The sequence below is a fragment of the Anopheles maculipalpis genome, chromosome X (genome assembly GCF_943734695.1).
Source record: "Anopheles maculipalpis chromosome X, idAnoMacuDA_375_x, whole genome shotgun sequence".
Lineage (NCBI taxonomy): Eukaryota > Metazoa > Arthropoda > Insecta > Diptera > Culicidae > Anopheles > Anopheles maculipalpis.
This window is the reverse complement of record NC_064870.1, coordinates 4,324,622-4,337,564: the sequence shown is the minus strand read 5'-3', so window position 1 is coordinate 4,337,564 and position 12,943 is coordinate 4,324,622. Positions and strand designations below refer to the sequence as shown.

Genomic DNA, 12,943 nt, shown 5'->3' with positions numbered 1-12,943 from the left:
GGAGACAATAGGCGCGTAGCCGGTTGGAACGTGTACACAAACGTATCAGGCGAATTTGTTTAATGTTTTGCTGTCTGTGTGCGTGTTTTTGTTTGTGACCAGCAATTACTATAGATGAATTGAAAATGTTAACCAGGAAAAACAAACAAACAAACAAAAGTAGCACAGAGTGAGGGGACATACACTTTTGATCTAGATGTTGTTTTAAACCGTAACCGCTCCACAAACTAAACAAATTATTGTGAAGAAATGTTAAACATACCGAGAAACAATACACACACATACACAGAGCTGTTGAAACCATTTGTCCACGAGGCAAACAAAGGAACACGTACGTGTGTTTGTGTGTTCGTGTATGTGTGTGTGTGCGTGTGTGTGTGCAAATACAGTTAGAATATAGTAAAACTATTAAGGGAAAAAAATCACTGTATAACATGTGTTGCATGTGTATGTGTGTGTGTGTACGCGCGCGTGTGTGTCTAGTTGTTTCTAACTGTTGTACATGTACTGTTTGCTTTTGTAACAATTTGCACTTGCATGTATTACTTGGATAACCTTTTGTGACGGGGGAAAAAGCAAGAACAAAAATCACGAAATAGTAAGATTTCTTTACCATCCAAACTATCCACATTATTTTCTGCGCCTAGTCTAGTTGCTTTACTTTACGTTCTTTTTTAAGGGACATTAACTGAATTGCTCAACCATTATAACATGCTGTACCTAGACATTGTCGTGTCTCGTCAATGTGAATAAGACACTTACACTATACACATACACACATGCACCCGTGCTATAAAGAAGATTTAATTTATGCTTATGATCAATATGGCGGCCCATAGAACCATAGAATCTTTAGCGACTATCTGCCAGGGTAGTAGACAAGATCGCTTTAGATGGCAAAGTTTTGCAACTGGCCTTAACGACCCTTTGGAAGCTCAAAGCTCACTGGATGAAGGTGTCGCTTTCGACGACGGAGGTTTATTTACGAAGTTTCTTGGAGTCAAAGCCCACTTGGACGGCGGGGATCGCTTGCTACACAACAAGTCTTTTGGATGAAGCAGTCCTTTCTGGACGAACAGACCGCACCCATGGCCCAATGAGGCCTTTCAGTCGACGAGATCGTCCTAGTGGCCAAGACCGTGACTCTTGAAGGATGAGGCCTCGCAGCCGCTCCACTTTGTGTCCATGGTTAAATCTGCCAAATCTGTTTATTGGTTTTTGTCAGACAAATTATTTGCATGACGCGTTGTTCTTTCTCCCTTCCGCAATAGAAACAAAAACTTCGTTCTTACTACGTGTTTAACTCAATGTCGGGTGGGATTTGTTGTGTTGATTGTCGATGTCGATGAGCTACCTCTTAGTAGAAGAATTTCATGAGGGGGGGGGGGGAACACACACACACACACAAACAAAAACTACACCTAAACATACACTCAGCAGATAGATAGAATACAAAAACAAAAAACTAAATGCTAAAAAAACATATTAAGAGAGGAACGTGGAAAAGTGATATAATAGTTTCAGGTAAAAACAAACAAACAAAAAAAAAACGTTTAACGTTTAAACAAAAAAAAAAACATATGCCGTGTATATTGGTGGAAAACAAGGTTAGAGATATATCAATAGTTTCTAAATAACAAACATGTGCGCGCAGTATGGCGCTAACCTCCATCACTTCTAGGAAGCGGATAGGAGGGTAGAGAGAGTGGCAGGGTGTGGCCATTTTTATGGGTGAGTGTTAAAATGCCATTTTATACGTTGTGATGGCATCAGTGATTAGTCAGAAGGATATAAGGATCATGTTCCAATTATCCTTACTCTCTCACACACACACACACACACACACACACACACACACACACACACACACACACACACACACACACACACACACACACACACACACACACACACACAAGTTTTCGCAAATGTTCTGCGCCATAGTAATCGTGTTGCTGTACGTGTGTGTGTCCGTGTTCATATATATATGTGTGTGTGTGTGTGTGTGTGTGTGTGTGTGTGTGTGAGTATTTTTTTTAGCATCAAAATAATGTGTTCTATTGCGAATGAACGAAACAAAATAGTAAATCGACATGTAGGTTTGGGATTTTGGAAGGAAAACATCAACAACTTAGGAAGCTAACAAAGCAACAGAAAACGTTAATGAAAACTGTAAACAATGAGCTCTCCTGTTAAAGATATACGAAGAGAAGAAACACAAGACTATTAGTTTGATGGGCTAGGATGAATAGAAAGAAGAAACAAAAAAAAAAATGGGCGAAAGGTAATTGATAGGACTCCTCCCAGGAAGAAGGGTTCAGTACCGCACGACGGTACGGTTTTGATATCGATTAGATTAGTAATTTGTAAGGTCATCTTTCTAGTTGCATTAGTATAGCATTTTTCCCCCCACGTCCACTGGTTGGTAGTCATGGGTTTTTTTTTTTTTTGGTTTAATCGAACGGTTTGATGATTAGACTAGAGCAGCAAGGTGTTGTGTTAAGTAGTTATTTTAAAAGAGAAGAGGGCAGGATGCTCTCTAAAGGTGAAAGTGGCAAAGCGAAGAGCTCCAAGAGTACGCTGAGCCCCCGTTTTTGTAAGGATAGTTGTGACGGTAGGAATAAGGACAGAGCTGGCAAGAGCAGCGTGGAGCTACCTTTAAGAGGCAAAAGAGCGCGCTCAAAGTCCGCAATGTGTTAAGGTGAAACCTCAGCTTCGACTACCCAACATTAGACAGAAGCGTTGGCCGAATGCTTTATAAAACTAAACCAAAAGGGGAGCTCATTGTAGACAGACAAAAGCAGTGTGATTGGTAGCGATTTTTGAGGCACAAGTCCTGCTACAACACACACACACACACACACACACACACACACACACACAACGCACATACAGATGACACAGACGAAGAAGAAGAAAATGAATCGAAATGTTAAACAACCGGGACGGGGTGTAAGAGAAGTTAATTTCAGTGAAAAAAAAACAAACAAAAACGAAACCACAAAAATGTTTGTAAAACATAAATTTGATCAAGCATTTGTTTTGCAAGAAAGCAGAGCGACGCGAGGGAAGCAAAAAGGAAAACTGGTAGAAGCTAGCAACAGTCCAATAATTGGAATTTATATATAGAATAAAGGTGAGGAAATAAAGCACGGAATATTAATAGAGAGAAAGAGCAGAAAGAGCATATTTTTGGAATGTAATGTCTGTCGTGCTGTAAGCCCCATTTAGCTGTTGAGTGAAATCCAAACCGTAAAAGAATTAAATCAAAACAAGCAAACATCAACAAAAACAAACTGGAACGAAAAAAAACGGATTTAAATGTTTAATGTATATGTACAAGCAAGCGAAAACAAAATGGAGAATGTCCAACAAATGAAGATGATCTGGAGAATCGGTTTTTGGGCGAAACTAATTGTTGCACCCACCACACACGTCAAACGGCGAAGCGTATCGATGTTGGGAAGATGTAGGAAATGTGTTGTGGTGTTTTCGATATGGAAACTGTTAAATCACCCTCCCAAGCATCGGTAGCGTTACTACTTAATCGCACACACACTACCCCATTCGCTACTATCACTGCTGAAAACCATAGTTGACAGGCTGACGGACTACTACACCGACAGATTGCTCCCAGATTCAGTTACACTAGTCCGCCTCTTTCGGTATCCTTGTCCCTCCCCGAAACTTCCCTTTGCTTCATGATTCCCAATTGCTTCATCCGGCAACCGACAAACCGATCCAATATATGTATGTGTATGTACGTGTGTGTGTGTGTGTTGTGTATGCTAGATGGGTAATATAACAGAGCACGTATCCTCCTGTCATCCTGCTATACCTGACGCGTTTGATTTTATGGTTGGAGAAGTGAACTATCTTTATCCGGAGTTCCGAGGATTAGGACTACTATTAACTACTGTTAACACACATACATACAAAAAAAACGAATATAATTGCCAGAAACCAGGAAAAGAGATAGAGAGAGAGAAAGTTATATTTAGTGAAGCAATTGGAGAAGAGAGCCTTTTTGTAAACTAAACAAACGAAACGAAAACGAAAACGAAAGAGTGCTGGACACTTGATTCAGTTTAATTTTGCCTTTGTTTTAACAACGTATATAAATATGTATATATAAAATACATATATATATATATACATATATTTTGAAGAAGAGTAATACCACGACGATCGTCACCGCAGGAACAAGAGAGTGCGCAACAAACAGAAAACGGAACCGGAAAAGCGGGTGGATTCTCCTCTCCTCCCCTTCGAAAGTTGAAAAAGTAATCAAGAAAAAAGCATAAACAAACAGAGGAAGTAAAAATCAAGTCTCGGCAGAGTCTCCTCTCGGTCCACAAACCAGACACAGGTATTGGGTGAATTTTATTGTTGAAAGCTTAGCTAGATGTGTGTGTTAGAGGAAGTGTGTGTGTGTGTTTTTGTTGTTGTTGTTGTGAAATTGGTCATACCGCGCGTCCCACGGGAGACTCTGGTTTTGCAGGTTAGAGCATCGAGAAGACTCTAAACTCCTGCTACGCAGGATTAGCAGGACTTTCCTTCTTTTTTTTTCGCCAAGCCTATAAGACGTTATTGACCCCCTTTGTTGCCTGTAGTTCATTTGTGCTCTCCCATTCCTCTATATTAAGTAGCAATAGGCAACTAGCAGGAGATTTTCGCTCAACTTGCCCCAGGCAGGTAGCATAGGTTGGCCACTTGTTGTGATTTTTCTTTCCCGTCTCTCTCATCTGCTCTTTTACGGTATGAACCATCCGCACCGGGTACTTCTTATCATAAACACTCGCACATACACACACACGCACACAACACATCCCGGTAAGTTTTAGCTTAGGCTTAGGCTAAGTAAAATGAAACAGCAAAAGCTATTTTTTCGTTTTTGCGTCAGGAGTGTTCCTTTTGTTTTTTCAACAAAGCCATATATATATCGATTATATATGGGTGAAAAGAGAATTATTTAAAATGGGCGTTGGAGCAACAAAATCTTGTTTTGGTTTTCTGGAAATGAGCAAAGAAATAAACTAACGACAGAAGAAAAAACGGACGAAACGAGACAGTTAAAAAAAAGGGAGAGGAAAACGAGAGAGAGAGAGATAGAATTGTGTTGCAAAAACACACAAGAAAACAATATATAATTCAAAACATGTTGCGAAACAGAGAGAAGAAAAGAAACGTAACGCATAATAATTAATCATCTTGAGACATTCCTATTAAACAAAACAAAACAAACAAACAAAAAAAAAACAATGTTGTTATTCTAAGAGAACAAAAAGTATTTTATGAGAGTAAAAAGAGTATAATAAAATATGTTACGCATAAAATAATTCCAGATGTTTTTTTTTTTACATATATTTTTCTGAACTTTTAAATGCCCGGCAAACAGCTCTAGTCTAGTGGGATTGGCGGCCCAAAGATCCATCCGACAGTATGCTGCACGTCTCGATCGGACGCAAAATGAGCGAGCCCAATTGCCTTTTCCCCCGGTGGGGCTTTTTTTTCGCGCAATAACTTGGTAGCGGGATCGGGTTGGGGTTCCCGACAACAGCATTCCCGTGGAAAACCAGCAACAACACTTGAGATGGGAAGCACTATTTAAAAAAAACATAAGCTTATTCTTTTTCCTTTCGTTTTATTCCCCTAAAGTTCGTGTAAATATCACCTCTCGTTCTGAATTATACATGGAATATTTGGTTTTCCTATTTCTTAGTGTCATTTTTGCTTTAACAGAGGCGGCATCTATATAACTACCTAAAGGGGGTTGAAATCATTCGACCAAATGACAATAAATGCATTATGTGAATAATAATAATAAAACAGAATTATGAAAGAAAATAGTCGGGAAATAATATAAACTTCAGCAATGCCTATGGTTCATTGCTCATAAATTATAGTTCGTATCCGGCCTGGCCGTCATTAAGTAATAAAAAAAGAAGTTCATCTCCGGCTCCTTTCGTTTAACCGTCGCCTATCTTTTCTCTTCTCGTCTGACAAAGAATACAATGTTAAATTATAGTCGAAAAATAATAGAAGTAATATTTGAGATTTGATGAGTCGCTCTAAAAAGGAATGCGCCTAACGATACCTTTTCGCTAATGCTGTTTTAAGTAAATGTAGTGTGTGAAAATATGTATGATGTCTGTGCTTATTACATTGCTCTTTCTGTTTTACCCTGATTCTCCTCCTTGTCACGCTAGTAAAAATAAATCAATAAATAAATCGCCGCTGCGATTCTTTCTTAATAGGAAAATGGCATATGATCTAAATGCCACTGCTTTAGTTCGTTTACTAAATTAGAACTAATGAGTGTTTTTGTTTCGCCTTGTTTTTTCTTTTACAACGAAATAGTAAACAGTGTTGCAATACTTCTATGAAGACCGCCAAACTCAAACGCATCTTAATCGCGCATCTCCGTTAGATGCTTAGAAACTAATCCCCTTTCTTTTTAAAAGAGCGTAGCCACACCCAGACGCGCATACACACACACACACTTTGAAACGAAAACAGCAAACGATAGCTAGACGTAATACATTTCTCGGCAAATACAAAAATAAAAAAAATTATCTTAGTTCGCTGGATGCACTTTGATTTCATTGATGATTTTCTTAATAACCAGCTGGAATGATGGCATGTCCTGGAAAAGAAGAACGAGGATTAGTAAAGATTGCAAAAAGTGTGTACAGCGTAAGGGCTCCTATGTACACGAGACGAATGCGTGACAGCGAATCTTTTTTTTTTTTCTATGCGCGGGAGTTGTGCGAATTTTGTTCTAGAATCCGAACCGAAGAATATCCGACTAGGGTGCACTATTTAATTCGTACCATACCAGGCGCGCGAATCTATTTGATAGGAGCTGTTTGTAATGTGTATGGGTAGGATTCGTTATCGAAGAACCGTGTCGTGTACGGAGAGGCGGGAGCCTTACACGAGTTATTCGTACCTGGGCAGAGTTGAGCATGTGGAACGTTGTTAGATCGATGGCCAGCCCCAGATCGCACATGGTCACTTTGAAGCGTATCTGATCAACGTCCGCCATCTTGTACAGCACCATGACAATCTGCTCCATATGCATGTTGCCAACGTGCGACAAGGCCAGCATTAGCAGCGATTTGATGAAATGGTTCATCAGCTGGTCGATGAACAGCGGCAAACGGAACAGATTGCGCCGCATGTGCAGCAGTTCGAGCGAACCGAGCACCGTTTTGATGACGGTCGGATATTCGCGGTTGTTGATCAGCGCGTACCCGTACGCGTTCATGATGGCAGCGAATGCTTCCGGTTGCACGATCGAGCGTCCATCCGGCTGCCCGGATTCTGCCCGTGCACACAAATTCGTATCCACAAAGTACTGCCAGCGATGGTGCAGCAAATCGTGCAGTACCTCGTATAACCGGTTCAGCACGTCCTCGTACCGCAGCGATGCATCTTTGTTTTCCCTGAAATGCTCGTCGCTCGCGACCATCGGCAAAAATTCATTAAGGATGATGCGTACAATTTCCGGCATGGTCGACCGATTGTGTGGATCGTTTACCATTCGGCGAAAAATATTAAGCAGTGTCAGTACGGAGCCCAACCGGCCCCCGCCCAATTTCTTTTCGGTCTCAAACATCTGAAGCAGCAGCGTTATCATCTCCTTCAGAATGGACACATCGGTACGGGATAGTGCCGTACGGACGGACCAGTTGCAAAATTCCAGCAGCACATCGAACAACCGGCAGTTGTTCGGTTCTTTCCTTACCCAGATCGAAATCGACAGGGTAGAGCAAAACAGTTTAATGACCTTTTCGATTATGGGATTTATTGCGCTCGCAAAGCGCAAACGGGCGGCACTCGTTTCCTCGTCGAAGGCAATCATAATGCACGTGAGCTGCTGCAGCTCTTCTGTCAGCGCGACTATAGTCTTGTTCTTCTCGCTGACCGGCAACACGTGATAGATGTCCGGTTGCAAATCCATCACTACCCTGCCGATGGAACAAAGGTACTGCTCCATCAACAACGGTGGCATCGCACCGTTCTCTTTGCACACCATGGTCAAGCACGTGAAAACGGTCTTATGCAACATGCTGCGAGTGTTCTCACGCAGGTGCAACAATCTCGACTTCATTATGCCGCCGCGCAGTACGTCCAACACCACCGAACATGTTGATGGTCCCAGAATCTGGTCGGACACGAACAACTGAAGCAACAACACCGTAGCGTAAGTAACGCGGTTCCAGTAATCGGAATTGCAGTTGTTTTGATGCAGTATGAATAGCGGAAGTTTGGTCAGCAGCAATGACTTTTGCTCGTGCGGAATAATGGTGTATATTTTGCGGACATGCTGATCATTGACGATGTCCATCTGGAGATATCTTTTGATCTGAAAAATGTATTGAGATAATCTGCAAAACAAACAAACGAAAAAATCAAAGAAGCGAAATAATCAGTACCAGTTGTAATGGAAATGCATACTCGCTAGTGTTGTGCGTATTGAGATTTGCGACTTGTTTTGTTTTTTTTTTTTGCAGATTCATGAATCTTAACAGATGTGCGAAACATTAAAGCTTCATCAATCGCCCAAGATTTGTTGTTAAACTCACTCCGAAGGAGTAAATAGTCGCCAGAAAGACTCGCAAATCGCAAAGAATTTTTAAAACTCTTTTAGGATTCGTACCAACAGAGTTTTGAAAATTCTTTTGTGGTATCGAACCGCAGCGAGTTGTTTCGTTATAACGACACCCATAAAAGAAATGTTCAAAGCATCAAACCCCTGCAGGGAGTGAGTAAGAGTGAATTAATTATTTGAGATGAGTTATTACTCCCATCACTAAAACTTACCCTAATAGCACATAATTGTACGACGGAAGTACTTGGCACAACAGCTCAGTGAAGAGATCCACATTGTCATTAATCTCCACGAACACCTGGATGTGAGCGCTTGTAATCTGCTGCAACGCCATGCCGACCTTCTGCTGTTTGCAGCACAGTATCGTCGCTAGTTCCATTACTAGTTTGCAGGCAGTCAAGTAATCAATCATGCAGATGTGTGTCTTCCGTTCGTCTAAGTATTTCGACAGCAACTCCCTGTTGCCATGCATCAATTGTACCATGCCACTGAAAAACATGTAACCGTCCACGTACGGGCTGGACAAACCATTATGCAGAAGCGAAAGCAGTGTTGCTTCCGCCTCCTTTGGCTCCTGGAATCGTGCCAGCTCGCAAATCAGATCGATGCTTTGATTTTGGAATCGGGTTAGCTCCGTTTCGTCCTGCAATGAAGTGTAAACGAAGGTTTCAAAATAAACGGAAAATAACACCCACACCCAGAGGCGGATCTTCCTATAAGCGGACTTGGGCCCCCCGAGCTGAAATGTGATAACCCCATTATATGAAATGTTATATTAGGAAACAAAAATGCAAAACATGCACACGGGTAGGTGTGATAATTGAAATAAAGTTTAAAAGAGCCCCAAACACATTTCCCATCACTAAAATCTTACACTCTCATCCAATTCCGAGATGTCCAGTGTTTCTAGGTCCGGATAGGTGGAGATGAAAAGTGTTTGCCTCAGATAGCCGCTCAGTCGGTGCGCAACTTCGGGCGCAACTTCCGTAAGCACCAGACAATGATCCAACTCGGTATCCTCTGCGCTCCGTGAACCACACAAGTGCGACCAAATGTTGATGCGATCCATCAGGGCGTGTGGTGTTTTCGCCAGCAGTGTAAATTCCAGCAGATGGTACAACACACGAGTCCGGTTCTCCTGCTCGTATGGAAAACCGCGCTTAACGTACTGCCGGAGCAGATCGCACACCTTCTCCTGATACAAATCATCGGCCAGTTTTAATGTGCTTTGCGTTAAGATATGGTTCACGCTATTTGCAAAGTGGCCGCCTGTCTCTTGCGGTAGGGTTTCGTTGCGATACAGCAGTTCGGTCAGCGAACCGAGTGCACTGATCGAGGCGTCATGCATAGCACTCCAGGAGCAGGCAATAATTGTGATATTACCCACCAGCACTGGTTCCAGCCGGTCCAGCTTCATCCAGCTGAAATACTGCTGAATAACGTTCAGCAGATAGGTGCAGTATTGATTTTTGCGCTCTGCGTTGATGGAGTCGAAGATGGTTTGACTGTTGTCACCCCGCACCAGCAAGACAAAGCTGGCACAGTACGTGTTGAGCGCCTGCATAATTGATGGGGTGTAGCTGTTCACAATTTGGCCGAAGATAGAGGTTTGCGAGTCCTCCTTTGCTGTGACTGTATCACCTATGGCACCGACCAGTGCCAGTCCAAGGAAAAACTTGTGCTCCATCAGCCTCAGCACGCTGTCCACAAACGACCCGTAATGCGAGCCGTCGCCAGGGCTATCGCTGCATTGCTGGCGTGCAATCGTCGCTATAATCTTAGCCACTTTGTCACGCTGCAGGGCCGGTACGTCGCACGGATAGTTTTCGTACAGCGTGTGCAGTCCTATGCGAAGCTGCTGTTGATCGGCGGGGTTAAGATTTTGCCACATAAGGTTCACCGTCCGCTCGATGGTGCTGGCCGCAAAAAACCACAAATAAGAATTGTCTATCGTATCCATGTACTGCAAGCTGATGCGCCAGTTGAATGATGTGTTTTGCAGATCCTGCAGCTTCAAATCGATGGCATGCTTTTCCTCATTGCTCGACAGTGGGTCGTAGAAGCGCTCGAGCAAATGCTGGACGGCTTGCGATAGTGACGATGACTGGGAAGAAAATGAACCCGCATTATTCCAAAGCCTTCTGCGCAGAAACAACTAACACATACTAACACCCCATACTTACACTAGAATTGGCCATGGTGTTGTTATGGATGATTGCTTCTTTTTTCTTACGAAGCAGGATTAGCGTTCACGAAAACGTGGTTCGCTTTTATTTTCTACCCTTGCTGGCTGCTAGGTTTGCGACTGAGTTTCCCACACCAATGCGATGGAATGTACGAATGTGGTGTGCGCTTGCAAAGTTCTGAAATAAGAGCAAATACAGACTGTAGTGAACAATTATGACTCATTTATACAAAAATGATGCCAACAGTGTTCATAGAGGCAAAAACGCCATCTTGGAAACACACCTAAAATCATCCGCTATTGCGGTACCAAACTGTTCGCGTTTTAACCATTTGATTGGGGAGCGTGTAGAAAGCTTGCAGGAAAAATGATATCGCGCAATGTAACAATGAACAAAATTTGCACAAATTCACACCAAACACAGTAATTTCACGTAGAATTACAACAAATTTTCACCAAAAAACATTCAACTGCACCTATACGTTCCTTTGTTTCACGAGAAAAGACCGATGTCGGTGAAGCGCGATACACGGGAATGATATGTTCCGGGTGTAGTGAATCATTTCGATCCGTGTCAGTTTGAACGATTCCGACCAAGGTTTGTAAAATATAGGATAAGCCAACTAACAATCGAACGTGAGCACCCAGTTAATAAACTTTGTTTCGTTACAGCCATGGGCAACGGAAAATTTCAATTTTTTTTTAAATTGATGAGAAACTGACACAAAATCTCAAAATTGCAATTTCAGCGTTTTCTTCGTTGCCTCGATTAGGTAGCTTGTATATGCGCCAGGTTCTCAAAAACCGATTTCAACGCGAGAAAATTTCACATAAACACAAAAGAACCTGGAACTTTGATTTTGAAATCTCTCGAGCTCCGTGGCTTTGATCCTAGCGCACCCGAAAAAAAAACTCATCACCTGTTACGATTATTAAATTGAAATCAATTTATAAAGGACCAATTGTTAAAATTGTCTGCTTCATTCTTTAATATAGTTTCTCACTTTTTCCTTTCATAATTTGCCACAATTAAACATCCCACCAAACTTGTGTAGTTTATGTGACACCTCCAATCAAACGAATGGATACGTACGATACCGCTTTATCGATCCTATTTTTCTTAACAGCAATAGGATTTTTGTTTTTCTTAATATTATGCTTCACAATCGGATCACCCACGTCCGACGTGTTCACCAACGGCAAAAGGGATCTGGGTAGTTCATCGAACTTCTGTTTCCGTAATGCTCGCAATGTCGGTTTTGTCGTGTTGGTTTTCTTATCCTCTGTAAATAGCTCCACATCCGGCTTTTCCGAGACCTTATCACCGATACGTTCATCATGCCGCTGTTCCTCGAGAAACTGATGAACGTTCGATATGTCGATATGCTTACGCCAAGCTGATTTTAGTTTACGCGAAACGTGCTTTTTGCTCATTGTAACTACTTGATTGGACGGGAAAATAAATCGTACGATCTGCTACAACTTTAATTTTTTTATAATTCCTGTACATTTGCTTACCACAATCGAAACAAATACGTAAATACAAAAACAACTATCTGTCCTGCTCGGAATTGCCTATCCACTGTATGTAAACAAGACGCGGCTTCACCAGCAGTCTTCAATTCACCTATACGTTTGTCAAACGTTGGACGAATGACAAATGGTGTTTCACGCACGTTCACACACATTCTGTTTATATCGCGTTATTTTGAAGAAGTTGGAGATTACTGAATGTTTCTAATTTTATTCGAAATACATAAAACCAGAACAAATATGATGAAAAACATTCAAAATAATGATAATTTGTCTATTATGTGTAGAACTGAGTGCAGCGCTGATTGCTGTCAAACAAAAAAAACAAGGTTACTAGATTGCTCTATAGTCACCTTATTGAAGGAAAACAAAGAAAACAACAATCATTTCCAAGTAAAGATCGATACAGTGCCAGCGAAAATGAGAAATACTGTTCCCGTAGATTCGTTGTTCCCTAATAAGTGTAATTAACAATACTTTCCTTGCCAGACGATTGAACTACATTGTGTTTGTTTCGATTCGTCCCTAAAAATCATCACATTTGTGCGTCGGAAGCTGGTTCATTACTAATGTAAACATTCACAACATACAAGAACGATGTAAGTGAG

The 12,943-nt window shown here is 41.6% G+C and overlaps 2 protein-coding genes across 5 annotated transcripts in view; one reads left to right on the top strand and one right to left on the bottom strand.

Annotated features, from left to right (window-relative positions):
- The window catches only part of LOC126567383 (histone deacetylase 4), a 171,247-nt gene that overhangs the window by 129,189 nt on the left and 29,115 nt on the right, over positions 1-12,943 (top strand). For 3 of the 4 annotated variants that reach the window (XM_050223630.1, XM_050223608.1, XM_050223622.1), the window contains exon 13: positions 357-373. The exons of the other annotated variant lie outside the window; for it this stretch is intronic. The gene's annotated coding sequence lies outside the window, so the exon portion shown is untranslated. Of the gene's footprint in view, positions 1-356; positions 374-12,943 lie in introns of those variants that run through there. 4 annotated transcript variants of the gene reach the window in all.
- Positions 6,578-10,815, bottom strand: LOC126562564 (uncharacterized). Its single transcript, XM_050219114.1, has 5 exons — positions 10,801-10,815; positions 9,492-10,721; positions 8,830-9,260; positions 6,953-8,393; positions 6,578-6,646 (listed from the first exon to the last, which is right to left on the bottom strand). Exons 1-5 carry the CDS (start codon positions 10,813-10,815, stop codon positions 6,578-6,580), a joined length of 3,186 nt encoding a protein of 1,061 aa, XP_050075071.1.

What these genes read in the sequence shown, in the direction of transcription:
- LOC126562564 (XM_050219114.1), bottom strand. An exon ending in TCTCGGAATTGGATGAGAGT is followed by an intron (nt 9,261 to 9,491) that starts GTAAGATTTTAG and finishes ACTTCATTGCAG; the next exon opens with GACGAAACGGAGCTAACCCG. An exon ending in ACATGCTCAACTCTGCCCAG is followed by an intron (nt 6,647 to 6,952) that starts GTACGAATAACT and finishes CTTCTTTTCCAG; the next exon opens with GACATGCCATCATTCCAGCT.